Raw genomic sequence first — 20,298 nt, 5'->3', positions numbered from 1 at the left:
GGGGCGGGGCGGGGCGGGGCGGGGCGGGGCGGGGCGGGGCGGGGCGAGGCGGGGCGGGGCGGGGCGGGGCGGGGCGGGGCGGGGCGAGGCGGGGCGGGGCGGGGCGAGGCGGGGCGGGGCGGGGCGAGGCGGGGCGGGGCGGGGCGGGGCGAGGCGGGGCGGGGCGAGGCGGGGCGGGGCGGGGCGAGGCGGGGCGGGGCGGGGCGAGGGGGGCGGGGCGAGGCGGGGCGGGGCGGGGCGAGGCGGGGCGGGGCGGGGCGGGGCGGGGCGAGAGACGGTGGCCGGCAGAGGGCGCCGCTATGCCGCGCGGCGCGTGCAGCGGGGCGTGGTGCGGCGCGCGCGGCCCGGCATGCACCGCGGCGGCGTTTGAATGGCGCAGGCTCCGGGCGCCGGGCCTCGGCAGTAGCGCTCTCGCCGCTCCGCCCGCCTCGGCCCGGCCCCGAACATGAGCAGCGGGTGAGTGGGGCGGGAGTGCCCGGGGCCGCCGGCCGGGGGGAACGCAGCGGGGCCGCGCTCTGCGCCGCCGGGACCGGGCGCGGCTCCGAGGCGTCGCGCCGGGCGTGCGGGGCGGGGGCGGGGGCCGCGGGCGGTGCGGGGACGCGGATCGCTCCGTCCCGCTCCCCGGCCGCCTTGCCCGGCCCCCCGGCACGGCTGTGTGCAGTGCCTGCCGTCTCCAGAGAGCGAGTTCTGGCACTTCGGTCCCTTTCTAAAATGGTGCCATCAGGCTCAGCTCGAAGCAAGCGTGTGCAATGGCAGATATATGCCAGGAGAGCAGGGAAGGCTCTGGTGCTGCCGAAAGGAAGGACAACAAGCTGGGTGTGAGGCCTGCTGACGGATTTAATTTCTTGGGTGTGACAGATTCCAGGGGGAAGGAAGGGGGGGGAAAAAACCTAAGTGCTTGAAGATCAGATCCTGCATTAATTACTTTGTTCAAAAGCTTTCAAATTATTTTTTCCGTGCTGGATGATTTGGCATGCAGGTTTAAAATAAAGACGTTCTGAATAGGGAGATCCTTTTTAAGGAGAGCGATTAGGTGGTGATCTTGGAAATCTTTTGTTTCTGTTTTTGTAATACGCTCTGCTTTGGAGGAAGGTTAAGTCCGCTTACTTAAAAGCAGTTTTCGTCCATCTCTTCTTGGAACGTCATTTTTGCTTTCCCTGTTCCCCTGGTTTTTTCTTCCTCTCATTCTCTGACTATAATCAGGAAAATAATTAAAAAATATAGTTGCCCATGTTTAGTAGAATTAAAGCATAACAGAAGGTAGGTTTGTGCCTCTTTGGCCTTGCTGATTGGAAAGGATATGTTCTTGTCTAAAAATGTCACTTTAATTTTGTATTAACAGTCCATGTAATTTTGATTTAAATTTCTCTAATGTTATTTCATTGAACTTTTGAATTCCTAAACTTTATAACTCAGGATTTAATCATAATATATTAAAAATAATATTTTTAAGGTATTTTTATATGTATATTAGAAAGCATATGTGAGTATTTTGATACGCATGTATTCTTATAGCTGTGTGTATATATATTCACTTACTTTTGAAACTTCTCTTTTAAATTTATTTTCATTATATTTAATTATAGTGTTATATATAATGTCTACTATATATTTAATTTATATTATTTAGTAATAATTTAAATTAGTTATTTTCTTAAAAAGAATTAAGTGTATGTTGGTCCCAGGGTAAGAAGCTTGACTATAAATAAGGAAGGTTTTTTTAAATACTATAAACAGACTAAAATCAATAATAGGAGTGTATTTGAGGGTAGCATAAAAAAACCATGTGAAAGCTGTGTGAAATGTAATCAGAGACTGTTCAGCTAAGTAGTGAGTACTTCCTTAGCCTCCACTAAGTTTGGAGCTTGAGGAGTTTACCAGTATGTCTGTCTCTGGATTTGAATTCAAAATTCTTGTTGCAGTTTTTTTAAACTCTTTGGGTTGAGCCATAAATGGTAAAAGAAATTGCTGTATTTAATTTCATGAGTAGTTTCTTAAAGAGTTGTGTATAATATTAATGTGGGCACTTTGGTGGTGTGGGAGTTTATTTGCTTTATAACACCTCTCAGTTATAAACTTACTCTCAGTCCAAACTTACTATCCCCAGAGTGTTCATAAGTGAAAGTCAACAGGTAGAAGTATCTTTAGACACTTCATCATTAGTGAAAGATGACTTCAGAAGCTGTTACTTCATGGCAGCTTAACATTTTTGTATAATGGTACCTCCAGATGCAGAAGACTTGAGTTTTTGACTTCTTTTTTGTAGAAAATGTGAATAGGGTTTAGTTATTAGACTCCTGGGTTATTTCCACAAGGAGAGCTAATGCTCATGTGGGTTCATCCTCACGAAACTTGAATGAAGTGTCACTTGTAATTTTTGGAGGTTCATTGTGACTGATAGTGGGCCACATACAAATTCTATATGTAAGAAGAAAATGAGCTTAAATCTTAGGTACAAGCTAATCTACTATAGGTAGTTGTTCAAATTGTCTTCGTATTTACTGCAAATTTAGTGACATTTCTGTTGTTTTTATCAGCATAATAAAACTTTAAACTGGAAAAAATGGCCTGACAGGTATAGCACATTAAAAAACTGTGTTCTGCTAGCATATAAGACACTATAATGTTACAGAAAAATTTTGCATTAACATACTCCTTAGAATCTTGAACTCCACTTCCTTTTTTCAAGAAAATTCAGTATTTAACAGCTGGTGAACTGTCAGTACATTAATTGCTAAAAAAGGAATTTGGGAAAAAACCCCTGTTTCCTATTCAAAGGATGTGGAAGCCTTCTAAAACAAAGACAGATGGATTTTGTAACATTTATCAGAACTAAAATGAAAAGAAGTTATGTCAAGCTTACAAAATCACTTCTACATCAGAAGACAGTGCTAGTTTATTTTTGTAAGCAAATCACCCTTTTGGAAGTAAATTTGACATAACCATTCTTGGAAGTTTCTTGTGACCACTGTAGATCTGATAATGGCCAGTGAAATTAGTTGACCATTGCTGATTCCCTGATGCATACCTATTTGGAATGCTTTCAAAGCATGAGCTCCCCTCCTTGGGAGTAATGATCAATTAGCTCTTTCATCTAAGTTTAATATTGTCATCCTTGAACTTGCATTTGGTTACCGTGGGATGGGTGAGAATCACAGGAACATTTGCAATGGTTAGTGCACATGGAATGCTACAGGAAAAGGTAGCTATTAGAATTTGGACAAGGCACAGGATAGAATAATGTGTCTTTTAAAAAGTATTGCTGATGACTTAAGATATCTAACTATTTTATGTTTTCCTTGCTGCTGTACAAAGTAGTCCAGCCTGTGTTCTGTAAGAAAATAATATTATGTTAATACATGTGTAGATTACATAATGTGCCAAGAAGAGTTTGTCCCTCTCTGGGGGCCGTGCCCAGAACACAGGACGATGGGAGGGAGTGGCAGAGTTGTTAATACTTGCCTGTGATAGATATGCACTTGAAAGCCTGTTAGTGCTGACTTCCTTTGCCTAATTCTGGTATGACCTGAAGAGTTTTATTGCATCTGGGAGAGATCAGAGATAGAAAATACCAGTAGAACCATCAAGAAAACTTTGCGCAGGTACTGTCTTTTGACTGTGGGGACAAACCAGCTTCTTCTCAGGATATATGGCTGCTGTTAGTTTAGTCCTTCTGCTTACCCAAGATTGAAGAGAATAAAAGAAGCAGAAGGGAAGATTGTCTGCTTTGAGAAATCACCCACAGGATAGGGGAAGTTGGCGGAATTTGATTCTATCATCCTAATGAAATCATACATCTCTCTTCAGATTTGCAGTCTACCTTGTTACAGTTGTAAAACAGTTTAGGATTGTATGATGGACCAAGGCAGAGCTGAAGGGACATGCATTCTATCCTTAGTTTATTTTAAAAAACTTTGCTAAGCAAGCGAGATGCATTGGCCTCAAAGAGATGGTATAGCAGATTGTCCTGATCAAATACAACTAGCTGTGCTCATCACATGGGAAAAGTCAGAAATTAAAGACATTGAGGTATAGATTGTTTGACTCTGGATGAGTTAGTGTCTAATGCCAGTTTAAAAACCGTCTGTATATATCCCAAAATTACAAGGGGCTGTAGTGTCTAATTAGCTATCCCTAGATGATACCCAATTTTAAATAGGAAATCAAAGTTGTGAAGAGCCCTGTAAAGTGCCTTACATCCTGTAGCATTCATCTTTTTAATTGCTGGCCAGCCAGCATTTTCTTGGGTGTTACTAAGCCTTTTGAAGCTGGTTTCTTGAGATGCTAAGTTTACTATTGAACTGTTAGGTTTGTGTGTACCAGATTCTTCTGCTTGTGTTCTGCTCTGTCTGGACTACGTGGGTTGTGTATCTGAGTTTAATCCCTTCCAGTCTATTTTTTTTTTAATGTATTTGCACAGTCTGTCCTAGAACCCATATAAAACATTTGGGTCCACAACATCCTATGGCAAGTTCAGGTTGATTATATTTGCCCGCAGCTTACCCTTGTTAGTTTTGATCTGATCTTCATCTATTGTCTTTTGACCCTTTATTTTTATATTGGGCGAGAGAGAGCACGATCTCTGTGCACCTTCTCCAAGCCATTCATTTTGTAGGCCTTTGTATTTCCCCTGCCAGCTATAAGTAGCCACCTCTCCAGACTGAAAAGGCTGATCTACTCAGCTGTTGGTTATATGAAAGGTATTCCATGTATTTTTAACTTGCCTTTGTCTGAGCTCTTTTTTACTTTATCAGAAGTTTTTTTGACTTTTTAGGGTTGGTTTGGTTTTTTTAAAGAAAGTTAACTAACCCTGCACTCAGTATTTGAAATACAGGTACAAATTAGTTCTGTACACTGTCACAATAGTGTTCTGTTTATTTTTCTATTTATTGATTCATATGGAGCACTGAGCAGTCCAGATGATCTAAAGTAAACTGTCCTATATCCAGATATTTTTGTGGGTGGCAGTTACTAGCTCAGAGACTGTGATTCCAATAGGAACCCAGAATTTTCTCATACCTGCAGATACATAGGCTTTGCTTTATACTAATCTATAATCATTGCTTCTGCTTATTGTACCTCACAGTCCTCCTCCAGTTCTTCAGTTAGCCCTCATCTTCACAGTCTGGTATGGCTTCGTATTGTCAACAGTCTTCATCCCCTTTTGTGAGGTAATTTGTGAACGTATTGAACAGCATAAACCAATGCAGGTTTTCCCCAGGGATCTGGAGGTGATTTTCTGCAGTGTGGAAACTGCTTAGACAGTTTATGGCTGTTCCTTAGATACTTGTACATGCAAAATCTTTCCCTTTTTTCACTTGGTTTCCTAGTTTACTCAAGATTTAAGTGCAGGACTTGGAAACTCAGAATCTATCAGTTGCCCTTTATCCATGTTGTACTACCCCATACTCTTAATAAATTCCAATAATTTTGCAGAGCAGGACTTCATAGAGTCATGGAATAGTTTGGGTCATAATGGACCCTAAAGGTCTTCTAGTTCCAATTTCCCACCGTGGGAAGGAAGGGACACCTTCCACTAGACCAGACTGCTCAAATCCCCATCTAACCTGGCCTTGAACACTTCCAGGGACAGGGCATCAACCAGTTCTCTAGGAAATGTGTTCCAGTGCCTTACCACCCTCACAGTAAAGAATTTCATGCTAATATCCAATCTAAATCTACCCTCTTTCAGTCTGAAAGTTACCCTTTGGCCTATCACAAATGCTCTGGTAAAAAGTCCCTCTCCAGCTCTCTTGTAGCCCCTTCAGGTACTGGAAGGCCACGGTGAGGTCACCCCTGAGCCTTCTCTTCTCTAGCCTGTGTTGCTGTAGTGACAGCCAGGCTGAATCTTTCCCATTATATTATTTGTTTGTGTCCACTAAGTCTATTCTTGGTTACATTGTTTACTAATTAGCGTAACAGAGATGTGAGTCTGGATCTTCCTTGAGGCTGTCTTTAAATACTGACCGTGTTTTCCACGTATATTTTGTCAGGTCCAAGGGAGAGGTTCTGCACCTTGGCTAAAAACACAGCTATTTCATTACTGTTTAAATGTTCACTGATACTTCTGCATAATTTGAGACCCTCAACAGGAAACTATGGAAACCTCTCTAAACTGTTGGACAGTAAAATCCTTATGTATGACTTCGCTTCATTCTCTGGCCCTTTATATCTGATCATCTTTTGACCTTTTAAATTTCTTTTACCAGTCTTTAAGGAAAGAATTGATAGTTCTGTTGTCTCATTCTGTTTCAACTGGGAGGCTGGGGGACAATATATTCTTATGTCAGATTTGTCAGAGTGTAAAATTCTCTTAATTTTTCTCCTAGACACTTGCAACCTTTTTAAGGAACTTCCTTTCTTCCAGGGTCATCTCTCTCCAGCTTTCAGGTAGCTCCAGTTCAGGTATTTTGAGATGTTACCTTAGGCTCTTTAGAGCCCAATATTAAAAACTGATATGCTAATTGAATTTCCTTGGTAGGACATTGCTTTCTAGCCTTCTGATATTTTACACTTCTTTTAAGCAAAAAGCATTCTAGTTATATAATGCTGTCATTTATTTTGGTGATCAGATTCTTTTGTACTGCTTAGTGTGAAAGATGAGGATAGATAGAGATCATTTATTAAACAAGGAAAAATAAGGAGCAGTCACTGTTAGGCATGAAGAATTGTAAGCTGGTAGTATGTTATGGGAGTAATCACAAAAATTATTCTTCAGGAACAGAGATTAGGAATTTTTTTAGCATCTGATGAGATGACTGTGGGGTTTAGCTCTGGTGGGTAGAGGTTGTCCCCCCTGTTATTTTAGAGTTTATTGCTTTCCTCTTGGTATTATTCTCAAACAGTGGATAGAAGAAAAGAAAAAATCAAGACTTTTCCAAGTCCTCTTCATCTCTGGCCTGAATAAAAGGATGGATTCATTTGGATTTTAGGGTTATTGGGTTGGGTTCTTCTTCTGAAGTCCAGTTGTTCAGCATATGCCTTATACAGCCCATTTTAAGTCCAAATAATGGTTTTAACCAGCCTGATAAGCAGAGGAAAAGGTGTTTGGTTTTGTGAGGTTTTTTCTAAACTTCAGGGAAAAGTTTATTTACAAGCCTGTGTGGAAGAACTAGGAAGTGTGGAGAGCTGACAAAGCGTTAACTCTTCTGTCACCATCCCATAGTGTGGAAAAATTAAGTTAATGAGCCAGTCTTAAGCCCAACTTATATCTGGAAAAATATTGACCACCAGCTGTTAAAGATCTTGCCCTAAATAATGCTGCTATTTGCAATTCTTGCTGTAGTCTGAGGGCTTCGTGTTCCCATCTTTAAAGGTAAGGGATTCTGTCGGTAAATATTCCATTTTTTGAGAGAGATATCTCAAGTGAAGTTCTTTAGTACTGATCCCAGTTCTAAAGAAAATTGAAACATTTGAAGAAATTTTTTTTTCCACTGTACCCTACAATGTGGATTTTAATGTGCCTGATGTTTAGAATACAGCATCTATCTTGTTTTGAGACTGCCACCTGCTTGTTTTATTTGATGGCCTTTAGCTGCTGCATGGATCTTCATGGCTAATAAGCTGTTTCCCATCTGGCTTATTCAGTGCTCAGTGTCTTAGTCTTTTAAATGCTGAAGTTCTTAATGGGAGATAAATCTGCTACACAGAGTAAATGGGGTAGGACTGCTGCTGAAGATGGACAGAAGAGATTGGAGCACTCATGTTGGGACCAGAGTTTCACCTTTTAGGGGAAAAACCAGTAATATCAGAGCAAGTGGTTGTCTTTTAAAAGTAGCATAGGATGTCTTGCTAAAACACTTAAAGAATAGTGCCTCTAGGATGATGTAGTTGTTGAAGCTAGTCTCAAGCAGTGGATCTTCTGATGAGTTAGAAAACATGCAAAATCATATGTACAACTGTCTCAATCTTGGTGTTGATGCTTGTAGAAATATTTGCATACTTCAAGACAAGGGACTTCAGACATAGAATAAAGTTGTGGGGTTTAGTATTAAAAATAGCTGAAGTTCTGTTTTAACAAAAATGGGGTGGAGTGTGCATTGGCCAGTAAACAAAGGGGAATATATTTCACTCCATTTTTTTTTTTTAACTCTTGTTATTTTGATGAAGTTTGCCTTCTTCCTCAAAAACAGGAATCAGTTTGTTAGCTGCCTTTTGCCCTTGGAACCAGTTGTGGAACCAATCATTTTTCTCTAGGCAGCAGATGAAATTCATAGCATGAGGAAAGAGTCTCATAAATTGCCCTCTTCTTTACTTGAATTCTTGTTTGTATGGCACCCCTCAGTGCAGGTGTAGCAAGCTGGTCTGAAAACAAAATCTCTTCCTCTCTTTCTTGGAGTAATTTTGGTTTTCTTTCCTTTTTTTTGAAAGCTAAATAGGGATTTTGAAATCCTCATCAACATGTTAATAATGATAAGGCCTTCAGCTAACATTCACTAAAGGATGATGTCTTGGGTTATTTATAAGATGGAAGATCTTGCAAATAATTGAATTCTTTTAACTGGTGTTGCTAGCTGCATTTGAAGAAAGTTGATGGAATGTTTTAGAAAGTACAACTAAATATCTTTCCCTTGAGAACAGGGATTTGAGAGATTATGGCATCTGAAGCTCACAATGTTAAAAACCAGAAAGTATTGCATATTGAAGGTCATCCCATTGATCTCCCCAGAAAAAGAATCTCTTCTTCCACTAAAAAGATCATGAAGGAGGTAAGCTGTTTGTGTTGTTTGGTGGGTTTTTTAATGTCCCTTGACAAAACTGAAGTAAACATTTATCAAGTTCATAGTTCTGAGCGGTCTAAAACTAGAAGCACAGCACTAGTAAGCATTTGATGTTTAGATGTGCAATAGAACTTGAACAGCAATTATATTATGAAAACTATGTGTTATAATAGATGCAGGCAGCAGCTGCACGGATCAGTGCATTGTATCGTCCATGTGAGCAGTAGGTACTGGTGCAGTCTTACTCATGCCTGCTTTTCTGCAATCTTGCCGAGAATGTTTCAGTGTGGGAATTCTATCGTGAAAAAGTTCTTTCTTGCCAAGAGAGCTACATGGCACAAGTGAGAGGTGTAGGTGAAACATTCATTGAAATGGATCTGTTGTGTAGTCATACAGCTTCTTCTACCACATTGGTAACATGATTTTCACTGGATTCTTGCTACTCAGAAGCAGTTTTTATAACCTCTTACCTGTGTTACTGGCTAAAGAGTAAGACAGTGGAGTACAGAAAAAGCACTACAGAGGCAAACTTACTGTAAGACTTCTTCAGTAAGTGGCGAAGATGCCAATATCCTCTGTTTGTTTATTGAAATTATTAAAATTCACATGATTTTATGAGTCAGTTTTAACAAAAAAGATCATAACATTGCCTTGCTGATGTGCACAATGTAAATGTTACCATTAATGCTAAGTAGTATAGATGGGAGTGTTTGACCCTTTCTAATAAAACAGCTTTTTTCTTCTCTGTTTCTTTTCTCCCAGGGTAAGAAATCTCCAAAACAGCTGGCTTCATACACAAACAGGTAGGAGGGCTGTGCTGTGTAATATTTGAGTTTAAAGTGTGACAGAGGTAGGAAGAAACAGTTGAAATTGATTACAACACCAAAGCAGACACAAACGGATGATAAGTCTTGATTTTAATGACAATTCTTGGTTCTTGTGTTCTCTTTCATAATTATGAGTCTCTGCATTAATAAAAACAGAGTATTGGTGGCATAACTTCTGATAAACCAAGTGTCATTAAGGCATATATTGGGGGAAAAATGTTTTCAATAACCCAAAAGCTGACTGCTGAATTCATAATTATATGTATATAAATAAACGTAGTAATGCGATTGATTTGGTTTGGAGCAACCTTCACTAAAATAGTGCTTTATTATTGCAGAGTAACGGTTGGAAAAACGGTGACCAGTCCCCTCTCTCTTTTCAAAGTGGTATATTGTAAAAGGAAAGTTCATTGTTATACTCCAAAGCCTTGTTACAGAAAGAAACTGTGCCCTAAATCTAGGGGCCGTGACATGGCAAATAAAGAAAATGAACTGGCTTGTGCAGGGAATCTGCCAGCAAAACTTCACAACAGTCGTACACACTTGCTGAATTCTAGTGATTCTGGCTCATCTCAAACAGAAGGCCCCTCATCCAAATACAGCGCATTTTTTTCGGAGGTGGGTAGAGTTTGAAGAAACTTCAGTTTAAAAAAGAAGTGTTCCTAGTACTTAGCTGTGAAAGCTTGCTTTCTTTAGATTAATTTCCTTCAATTCTTTAAATACCAGGTATTGTGATTTACTGTCTCTGTCAGTTTGTGGTGATACTGTTGTCAACAGTAATAGTCCTGCCACTTTTCTCCATCTTTGTGTCAGGTCAGAAGCTCGGATCTGCCTGACCTGACTGGATTAAAGTTGTACCAGCACCAAAGGAGAACGTTGTTTTGACCTGCTTAGGTTTCATGAACCAGCAGGACATGTGTCCATATGTGTGTTCATAGAAGTGTAAAAATGTTAGTGTATCAGTGGGGATAAACTGGTGAGGTAGGTTAGGACAATTTTCAATAGCAGTATCAACTTTGTGTGCAAAACTAAGTGTTTGTGTAAGACTTTATTTCTTGTTAGGATTGGTTGAGGAAACTTAGTGGATGCTTGTAGGGCTTCTGAAACTGGATAAAAGGTCAGATATTTAAATGAAATGGATTTTGTGACAGTGAAGGCCATTTAAGGCTCTTAATGTTGAAGCTTGCATTTCTGTCACAATAGATTTTTATTATTCATCGAGGCTTGCATGTGTTTAAAGTGAGGCATCGCAGGGAAGGTAAGATCAGAGACTGTCACCATGCTGTCTTGCCACAGTACATGTGGGCTGCCGTGAGGAGACAGCCCTGAGAGCCCAGTGGGCTGAAGGCACAAGTCTGCAGCACTTCTGCACTGTTTAATTTGATGGATTCAAGAAAAGAGCAGAATAGCTACACTAAAGAGGTTGCAGAAAGAAGGGTAAAGAAATGAAGACAGGGAAGATTCATTTTCTGAGAAGCTAAGGACCAGATCACTGGCCTCTGGCCACAGATTACTATTTAACTGGTTTGAGAGGTGTGTGTGGCTCTGCAGTGTTCATTCCAATCCAAGGTCTAATTAATTAAAATGCCTGAACTTCATTCAGAGAGCAAGCTTTTTCAGAAATGAACCTTATCTGTCAGAGTTTGGAATAATACATGTAATTACTTGTGTCTAAATTGTGTCAAAATTAATAATCATCTAAGTAAAATGTTCTCAGAGTTGGTGAGAATTATAGGCTGATGCTCATGAATGCTCATTTTGATTATTAGATACCTCTCTTAGGTGGTAAATAGGTACAAACCTTATTCTTGTAGCTTTTGTGTAAAGTAGGTCTAATCTTTTTGTGCTCCTTCTAAGGGAAATTTATGATTTTAAGGCTATCGTTAGATAGATTTCTAAAACAGACTCATCAACATACAGGTAGAAAAGTCTATTATCTTATACCAGATTATTATATTAGAGTAGCTTATTGTTTTATTGCTGGCTACCTAACTTGTGGCAACTTCTTTTATATTTCTAAAAACATGCAGGTTTCTCAGGACCATGAAACTATGGCTCAAGTTCTTTTCAGCAGGAACCTGAGACTGAATGTAGCTTTAACCTTTTGGAGAAGGAGAAGCATAAGTGAACTGGTAGCCTACTTAGTGAGGTAAAATAAGTCTCTTCTTTTATATCCTTAAAATGATAGCAATCCCAAATATGCCACAGTATTTCTAGCAGTTCTGTAAATGTTGTGACTTTGTTACGCTTTTTAAATCATAGTGGAAGCATATACTTCAACTACTACTACTAGTAGTAGGATCTACTAGTAACACTTCTGATTTTATTCTTAATGTTTCTAGGATACAGGATCTTGGAGTAGTAGTAGACTGCCTTCCTGTGCTTACAAACAGGTACAAACAAAAAAAAGAGGGGGATTAGAATCTGCTTATAACCACACAGAAGTTCAAGCACTTCTGAAACATCTTGTTTTTTAAGTTTACAGGAAGAAAAACCATATGTTTCAGTTGGCTGCTGTGTAGATCTTTTGCCTTTAGTGAAATCTCTGCTTAAAAGCAAATACGAAGAGTAAGTATCAGCTTGGGATGTTTTTAAAACACTATTACTTCCTGGCTATGCAGAGCCCTGGAAATTAATGGTTTTTAGTCCTCTGACTCTTGTTCCCTCTGCCCCTTCTCCCAACTCTGCCTTTCTCAGGAAATGAGAAAGCTCTGGAATAGAAGCTTTCCTCTGAACCTTTATCCTTTGACAAAGCAGGGGTGCAGAGATTGTTGTATGCAATGTTAGGGGAGAGGACTGGGTTTGCCCTTATGGTGATTTATTTATCCTAAACAGTAAAAAAGAATAGCACTGAGGTTTTAGTATGCTTTATAACATGAAATCAAGGCAGAGTTTTCTTCTACTTTTTCAACAAGAACTTCAGTTACCACTTAGAAATTGCAAAGGTAGCAAGTATTTAAACTTACCAATTTGCCTAGGTTTTTGTTCTTCCAGAATAGAAAATGTGTTGCTTTCTAAATTGCTTACCAATTTATCTCAACACTTTATCTGGCCTGTGGATAATGTACAGGGAGGAGGAAATGCATAATGTGTAAAATGTGTTGTTACAGATATGTGATAGTTGGTTTAAACTGGCTTCAGGCTGTCATTAAAAGATGGTGGTCAGAGCTATCTGCACATACAGAAAAGGCAGAAGATGGGTGAGTATAGTGTTGGGAAATACTTAAATATGTTCCTGTAGCCTAGTTCATCTCAATCTGTTTCAATTTTGATAAGTAAGAGCATAACTTGCCTACAAAAGGTGAAGTTACAATTTTAAAGTTAAAGCTTAAAAGTAGTTCTGTTGTTCTTAAGACACAGGTAGGTGGTGTTTGGAAGCTTACTTTAAGGGTAGTCAAGTAACTGGGGTTTTTTTTCTTTTTTTTTTTTGCTGCTGCTGTAATACATGTAGGACATAGTCATATCAGGGATTATACAAATGCTGTAGAAGTTAAATGAAAATTTTTGAGATCTTATGGCAATATCTGTTGTATAGGCTGAGTCTATATGCAGTACTAATAATTCTTTTTAGTAAAAGAGACTACTGAAATGTACTTATGTATGTTATAAAGTGATGTTCATTCTCTTTCAGAAATATTAGTATTTTAAAACAACAACTAAGTGTTTTGTGGGAGCAGGAGAATCATCTTACTCTGGTTCCAGGATATACTGGTAATATAGCTAAGGTAATCCAGTTCTGGTTGTATTCAGTAATAAATGTGGTTGTATCACCTGCAGTATTCCTCTTGTTTTACGTATGCTAAACTGTGGTTGGACAGAAACACTTTTACTTTAGTTTCTGCTAATGCACAAGTGTATTGCATGGTTTTTACAGAAATCTGGAGTTGATTCCCTATGATAGTTGTGTGATTTAGAATGGTAATAATTTTTTAATCTTTTTTTCTTACTTTACAGAGGAAGCATCTCCTTAATAACAAAGTAGCTAATAGTAATGAGCCTTAAAATTGATGTTAAAAAGGGCTCAGTTGATTAGGTAGACTGTGAAAGGGACAGATGTTTTCTCTTAGATCTGTTGTACCCATTGTTGTAAGTGTAATGCAGAATGGAGAGTCTTAGCCCAGGAATGTCATTGGCATTTGCACATAAGGTGACTGGGGCAAGTGACAACATACTAAATTCTAAAGCTTATTGCTGGCCTAATGCTTAGAAAATGATGAGTTTGTGGAGAGCAGGAGCCTGTCTGAGATGAATCCCTGCTTACATTTCTCAGTAGGTATCAGTAGCATAATAAGGGTGTCTGGTAGATGCATGTTTTGCTGTTCATGCTCATTTCTATAAACATGGCTAAAAGTTACACTAGGTAAGAAACCCCTCCAGGTGGAGGGTCCTGACGAAGGTAGTGAGAAGGGAATTACAGCAGACACTTGGTTGTGTGCAGGATTTGAGTGAACTTGAAAAGAACTTCAAAATTGCATCTTTTAATTACATGATAAGGAATTTTGTGGAATCTATAATTCTATGCCTAAAGAACTGATTGCATTGATGTATCAAACAAGTTATTTCCTTTTTTTCTGGGACTGCTGTGCACCTGCAACTTCAATTTTGATGTCCCTACAAGGATAATTACAAATGTCTTCCAGAGTTTCAGTCAGCAGAGATGCAGAAGAACTGAGTTCTAACTCCCAACTTGGTAGAGCCATGAGAGTATGTAATGTAGACTGCCTAGTTCTTTTGCTAGATCAGCATAGCAGCTATAGGTGGTGTCAGTTTGTTTCCCTAGGGTTCAGGTTCCCTTTATGTTCATTTGCTGGCTTCTTAATGTATATCAGGATAGATTGTGAACAAGGTCACCTGAGCAAGAGGAGCAAAAGTAGTACAAGAATGTTGGAGGGTTTGGCTGAAGGAATATGTTTTAACTACGTGATCATATTATGATGATGATCTTTCCTGTTCATGCAGGGAGCAGAGCAATAACAAACTAAATTGATGGCTTTGAAAACTAACCCTACTCTTCTTGCAGGCTTTTTAGTACATAAAGAAATGTCATTGAAAGCATTAATTGAAAGTAATTGTGAAGATAACTTGTTCTGAAATTTGGGCAAATACAATTATTCTTGTGTTATGGTCCTTATTGGTTACCCTGCTTCAGACATGGAGTTGATGTTAGAGCTATAAGGAATGTGACAAACACTTTCTTCTTTTTTTCCTTCTAGGATGTAAATGCTTATTTATTGCAGCTACACTGACATGATGGGGAAGCTATGTGTGCTTATGTGGTGAAACAATCCCCTGAAGTATCCCTGAAATGTGTACTGAAAGCCTTTTGAGAAATACTGGCAGAAGAGAACTGAACTGTCAAGCTGTTTAATGAAACCACTAACAAAACCCTAACAAATCTACTTCACATTGAAGTGGAAAATGTCTAGTAGGAGCAACTTTTACTTCAGTGAGGTGAAAGTGCACTATGAAAACTCTATGCCTTTGCTGCATTTGGGATTCGCTCAGTTACTAGGTATTCCTTTAAATGCCACTGTATTTTGCAGCATCATCGCATAAAAGAAGATGAATTATATTGTCATGAAGACAAGACAGCAGAACCAGTTATAAGGAACCAACAAAAACAATCAGCATTAAGAGCTTTTATATGTCCCTTTCACAAGAGAACTACAAAATGCACAACTATCTTCCAATTACATTAAAAAAATACAAACAACTTTGGGATATTCATTTACTTCTATGTTTTAATCAAATTATTAAAGACAGTTTTTGTTTGCACTATTGAGAATCTATACAGCAAAGATGCCTTAATTACTAGTGTTTCGAAAAGCCAATGTGTTAAGATGCAAATAGCTATTATGTTCAGATTGTGATGAAAAACTACAAAAATCAGGGTTTCACATTGTGTAGTTAATTGCACATATACAAAGATTCATGTATGAAAAATATTATAAATACCTGAAGTTAAGCTTGGATGAACAGTTACTGCAAATGTCAGCAGAATGGTGAATTTATGTCTAACAAATGTTTTTATATTGTATGTGGATTTCTAACACAGTAATCTTGTTCTGTATCATTCAAACTACATGCAAATAAGTAAATATATTAAATGTATCTACTGTTTATTCTTTTCAAGTTCAAAACCACCAATTTCTAGAATAATCTCTTCCACAATACTTTTTATCATAGATATTTATGTCTATTGTTTGAAATGTTTACAGCCAGGTGAGGCCATGTTATTCAAATAACACCCTTTTTATACTACCTCCTTTAAGAAACTGACAAAGAGCTTTTGCAAAATTGATCAAGTTTGAGCCTGATCAGTGATGGCAAATTCATACCAACAAATAGCATTGAGAATACAGCTATAAACTGTTCTACTGTCATATTGATATGCTGTTCTATTTAAATTTAAAAGCTATATCTTAATAGCTCTGAGGGAGTCTTAATTTTAGGCTTGCTGTTTCCTTCTTTAACTTTGTGATTAGGAAGCATGCTTTTTCAATTAAAACTTGTGAAGTGCCAGCTCTTCACTTAAAAGTATACATGCACAGCATGTATGACCAAATAGACTACTTTCTTAAAAATAAGTACTTACAGAGGTTGTTTTCATACCTAGCATTAAGCATGTGCACTTTTATTGACATGCAGGAGATGAGTCTTTTGATAGCCCCAAGTAGTTTTTTCTTTACAGATTAAATAAATGAATTTTAAACTCCTCTAGTGGTCAATAACTTTAGGCCTCCTGTTGCTTCATTTTGTATTTAGTTTATGTATCATTGTTGCTGACTTATGAAGGCCAACTAGAAATCTGTCATCAGAACTTGGTGCTTTTGGTTATTTGACTGTTCTGTAAACCACCAAAGGTTTTGCGTTTCCTAGGGCAGTCAGTAACAAAGAGTTTCTGTGACATCCCAAAACTGAGAACGTTGTGGGACAATCTGGAGACATGCACATAGCCAATATTTTTGCTAGAATTGTTGTGTATCAGTAGAGATATTTCATGCTCAAAAAGTTTTGAGATAGGACTTTTCAAATGTTCTTACTATCAATTAAAAATTTAAAGGAATTATAGTATAACAACATTCTTGTATTACTTTACTGTTCTGTTGAGCACTTAAATGTAAAAGTATCAAAGTCTAGTTTCATCATTTGGGTAATAATTGCTGAAACTCTTAGATTATTCCTCAAGGAGAATACTGTTTATGGAAAATCAATTTTTTTTTTTTTTTAATAGACAAAATAATGGCCATTTATTTCTGATTAGAGAAGAAAGCGTAGTTGTAATTAATTAAAGGGATACTCTAGTATTTAAAAATCCAGCTTGAATATAGAGTTAGATACATGGGGCTTATAATAAATTCTGTATGTGGCCATAGAGGTACCAAATCCTAGCTTCTTTTAAGTGCTTTTGTTTTAGAGGCGAGGTAAGATTGACTTGAGGATCATTACTGAGGACTATCTAATAAAGAAATGCATTCTTTTTAACTGCCGAAAGTTGTATTTTGACAGCATCAATAATACAGTATTAAACATTGTCATTAGTATCTGTGCCTTACTTTAAATGAATTTTTTACTGTTTTCAGGCAGCTACTAGACTGTAAGAACAGGATTCAGGTGTCTGTATTATCAAATTATTTTTTCCATCATGTTCATAATTCATTTAAACTATTCACACTAATATTCACGTTCAGCTTCTTGTATTCTCTTTAGTTCTCAAATGGCTAGGAATCAGTTTTGCTGTTACAGAATGTACATGTATAATATCTGGTCAAAGTTGACATGAGTTAAATGTCTTAGCAGCTGTGTAACTCCACTAAATTCATATAGTTGTCTCGGTGAATCTAAGAATAAGTTTATGAGCTATCAACGTGCATAAATGCTAATCTTTGTGATACTTTCTAAAAATGCTTTTTCTAGGATGTATCAAAAGATCCAGGCAGAATTAATCCTTTTCCTGTATGTTCTTGTGATGCAGAAGCACATATGTACTTGAGGATGAAGGATGCCTCCACAAAGCTGTTCTTCATGTTATACCACTTGATGTGAAACTGATGTCTTTGAAAAACAGTATGTCTTTTGCCTCAGTGTTCTCTGAAAGTACTTGAGGCTGTTTTGCTGAGGGAGTACTTCTTTTAAGTGTGACCCAAGATTTGCCCATCCCCTAAACTGAAATTAAGGAATCCTTCTGGCAAACTGTCTCTTTCTGCAGGGCTGAACAAAAAAGTCCAATATTTTGTAAATGTTAAGCGGCCCAGCTGAGGTATTGCTGATAGCTTGCTGAAGTGGAGATGAAAAAAGCTGTCCCATTAAGTAGCTGGGTATGAAGAAGTTAGCATGTCTTAATGATTATGTTGCTCTCTGTTTTGAAGGAGCTATGCCTATTTCTCAGGAAAGAGTCCTCTACTCTTGTATCACACAGGTGCTGCAGTTCCAGACTACCTAATAGTGCTTGCAGATTGTTGCTGGTATTAAAAAAATTAGCTTTAGCCTTCCAGGAGCTTACTGTTGTCTGCAGTGAGATATAAATAAAATGATTTCTTCCCTCCTGTAGGCTGCTTAATCAGAGGCTGCAGTTTTAACACTTGAGGTGCAGGAGGGATGGGAGAGTAGGAAAGGACAAAGTATGCATGCCCTAGGCTGAGTGACATCAGCCCCACTGCATTATACCGAACGTATCTGAAAGCAGGCTGTATTTTCATTTTCTGGTACATGAAGTAGGCAAGTTTGGAGTTGGAGGTCTTTATGCATTTTGCATTAAAGAGATAAAGGTTTTGAAGATGGATGCTCCAGTGTTAATGTGTTGTGATTTTTTTCTTGAAAGAGTGGACATTCTTGTGAGTGGAAACTTGAAAGTATATGTGAAGCTTACATTTCAGACTAGCAAGTGGTTGCTTTTACCAGTTCATCTTGCCAGATCTTCCAGTTCTACAGAAGACTGGATGTCTTAGTGTGGAGATTTGCAGCTATTTTTTGTGCCTAGTTCTCTGGTGCAAAGTGAGACTGGTGGTTCATAGTTAACTATTTCAGAATACAAAACCATGCAAATTATGGTACTGGTGTGAAGTTATTCCAGCTTTGCACAATGCAAATGCTAAAGTTTATGAAAGCAGTTGATTCTTTTGAGATTAACTTTATATTGAGCTGTGCTGTATTAGGGAAGGAAAAAAAATTCAGCTTTTAATAGCCTTGGTAAAAGCCAGACAGTGTAGTCTAATTTTTGCCTTCAGTCTACCATCCTACACACAGTAGTCATTGTAGGCTCCAGATAAAGATTCACAGAGAAAATAGATTGAGCATGCTTGTGTTATTAGTGCTTTTGTTAACCTTCTTTAAACAATTTATGTTTATTCCATGAGTTAAATGGCTTGTTTTATGTCTCAGAATGAGACTAAATTGAACTATTTTTCTCCCCCTTTCTGCATATATTCTTTAGCACTTAATGATGTTATTTATTGCTCATCTACTTTAAATATACTAAGAGATTGTCTTGTTAGAAGTGAGAGGGGGAAGATGAGAATTCTAGACAAAACACAGGGCTAGCTATTTAACGTGATTCAATTTGAAGCAGTTGTGAAAAATTTCCATCTTTAAAACTTTTCCCGCAAATTTTGTTAATATCTATGAATTGAAGTGTGCACTAACAGCTCTAAGTTTGACTTTGAACTTGGTTGGAAAAAAATAAAATGCTTTCGTTCTAAATAACCAGAGCTGCAGTATTTGTTTCTGTTCTTGTTTTCTGCATTGAGTACTAAGCTGGACTCTCATACTAACCTGCCATAAGGGAGGCATGAGGTGTAGCATTGTCCCTTAAAGGGATAAAATGGAAATATTCACAACTATTGCAGACCTAGACTCTTTTTGTTTCTGCTCTGACTGTAGTTTTGTAGTATATCTCTTTGTGTAGATTGTGGCTGCTGATCACATTGCTGTAAAATGAGATCTACTTTCAGCTTGAATGTATTCCACAGTGTTCCTGATTCATACGGATCGCTGCTTCAATTCAGGCAGTCATTACTTTGAGCGCTGTAGTGTAGATGAGCAACTAAGTGTTGGGGTGTCAAACATCTGTTCTTCGCTATAACAAAACACAAGGATGCTGCTTTTATCTTTTCCGCCTTTTTATTTTTCCCTTATTCTTTCATTTAAGTGCTTAGAACCATTCGAATCCCCTTTGGAAAGTGATAGATGCCAAAAGTTGATAAAATCCTTTTACAAATATGCTTCTGACTTCTTTTAATACAATTCTGTGAATAATAGTTTTCTGTGGATTTGGGAAGGAGGCTGTTTTCTGTATGTATAGGCTTGAAATAAACAGAACTAGTGGACTTTACTGTTACTGTAATCGTATTCTTGATACTTTCTTTTTTACATAAGCACTGTATGTATTGTGAAACAATTAAACCAAATCTAAATACCAAGATAAAGTTACATTCCAAAACTATCTGCTCTTTCAGGTGTAAATGTTGAAATACGTACGCACCCTAGTATCATACTTTAAAGTGACTTGTAGACAGTTTAAAATAGCTTTTGTAGTTTATGATGTCTCTATCAAATTGAATTTAGTCTATTGAACTTCACTTTCAAAAAGCCCAAATTATGTTTAGATCTTGCAGTTGCCACTTCTACTCATTTCAGATATACTATGGATTTAAAGACTTAGTGGAGTAGGTATTCCACCTTCAGAAAAATAGCTGGTCTTTTTGTCTTTTGTGATAACAGGCTTTCATTACTTCTCTTCTGCATGAGACAAA

The 20,298-nt window shown here is 38.2% G+C and overlaps 1 protein-coding gene across 2 annotated transcripts; it reads left to right on the top strand.

The window, feature by feature from the left end:
• The first annotated feature begins 341 nt into the window (after window positions 1-341).
• On the top strand, window positions 342-19,875 carry KATNBL1 (katanin regulatory subunit B1 like 1). Of its 2 annotated transcripts, none has more exons than XM_032111450.1 (10): window positions 342-456; window positions 8,581-8,708; window positions 9,483-9,523; window positions 9,886-10,165; window positions 11,578-11,696; window positions 11,890-11,940; window positions 12,026-12,115; window positions 12,658-12,747; window positions 13,179-13,272; window positions 14,761-19,875. In XM_032111450.1, the coding sequence occupies exons 2-10, from the start codon at window positions 8,595-8,597 to the stop codon at window positions 14,791-14,793; spliced, it is 912 nt and encodes a 303-aa protein (XP_031967341.1). In that variant the 5' UTR covers window positions 342-456; window positions 8,581-8,594; the 3' UTR covers window positions 14,794-19,875. The 2 variants fall into 2 exon arrangements, with proteins under 2 accessions (XP_031967341.1, XP_031967342.1); XM_032111451.1 differs by lacking the exon at window positions 342-456 and adding an exon at window positions 647-816.
• Window positions 19,876-20,298: the final 423 nt, after the last annotated feature.

Source organism: Corvus moneduloides, chromosome 6 (assembly GCF_009650955.1).
Source record: "Corvus moneduloides isolate bCorMon1 chromosome 6, bCorMon1.pri, whole genome shotgun sequence".
Classification (NCBI taxonomy): domain Eukaryota; kingdom Metazoa; phylum Chordata; class Aves; order Passeriformes; family Corvidae; genus Corvus; species Corvus moneduloides.
The sequence above is the reverse complement of the archived record's forward strand: the minus strand, read 5'-3'. Positions and strand labels throughout refer to the sequence as shown.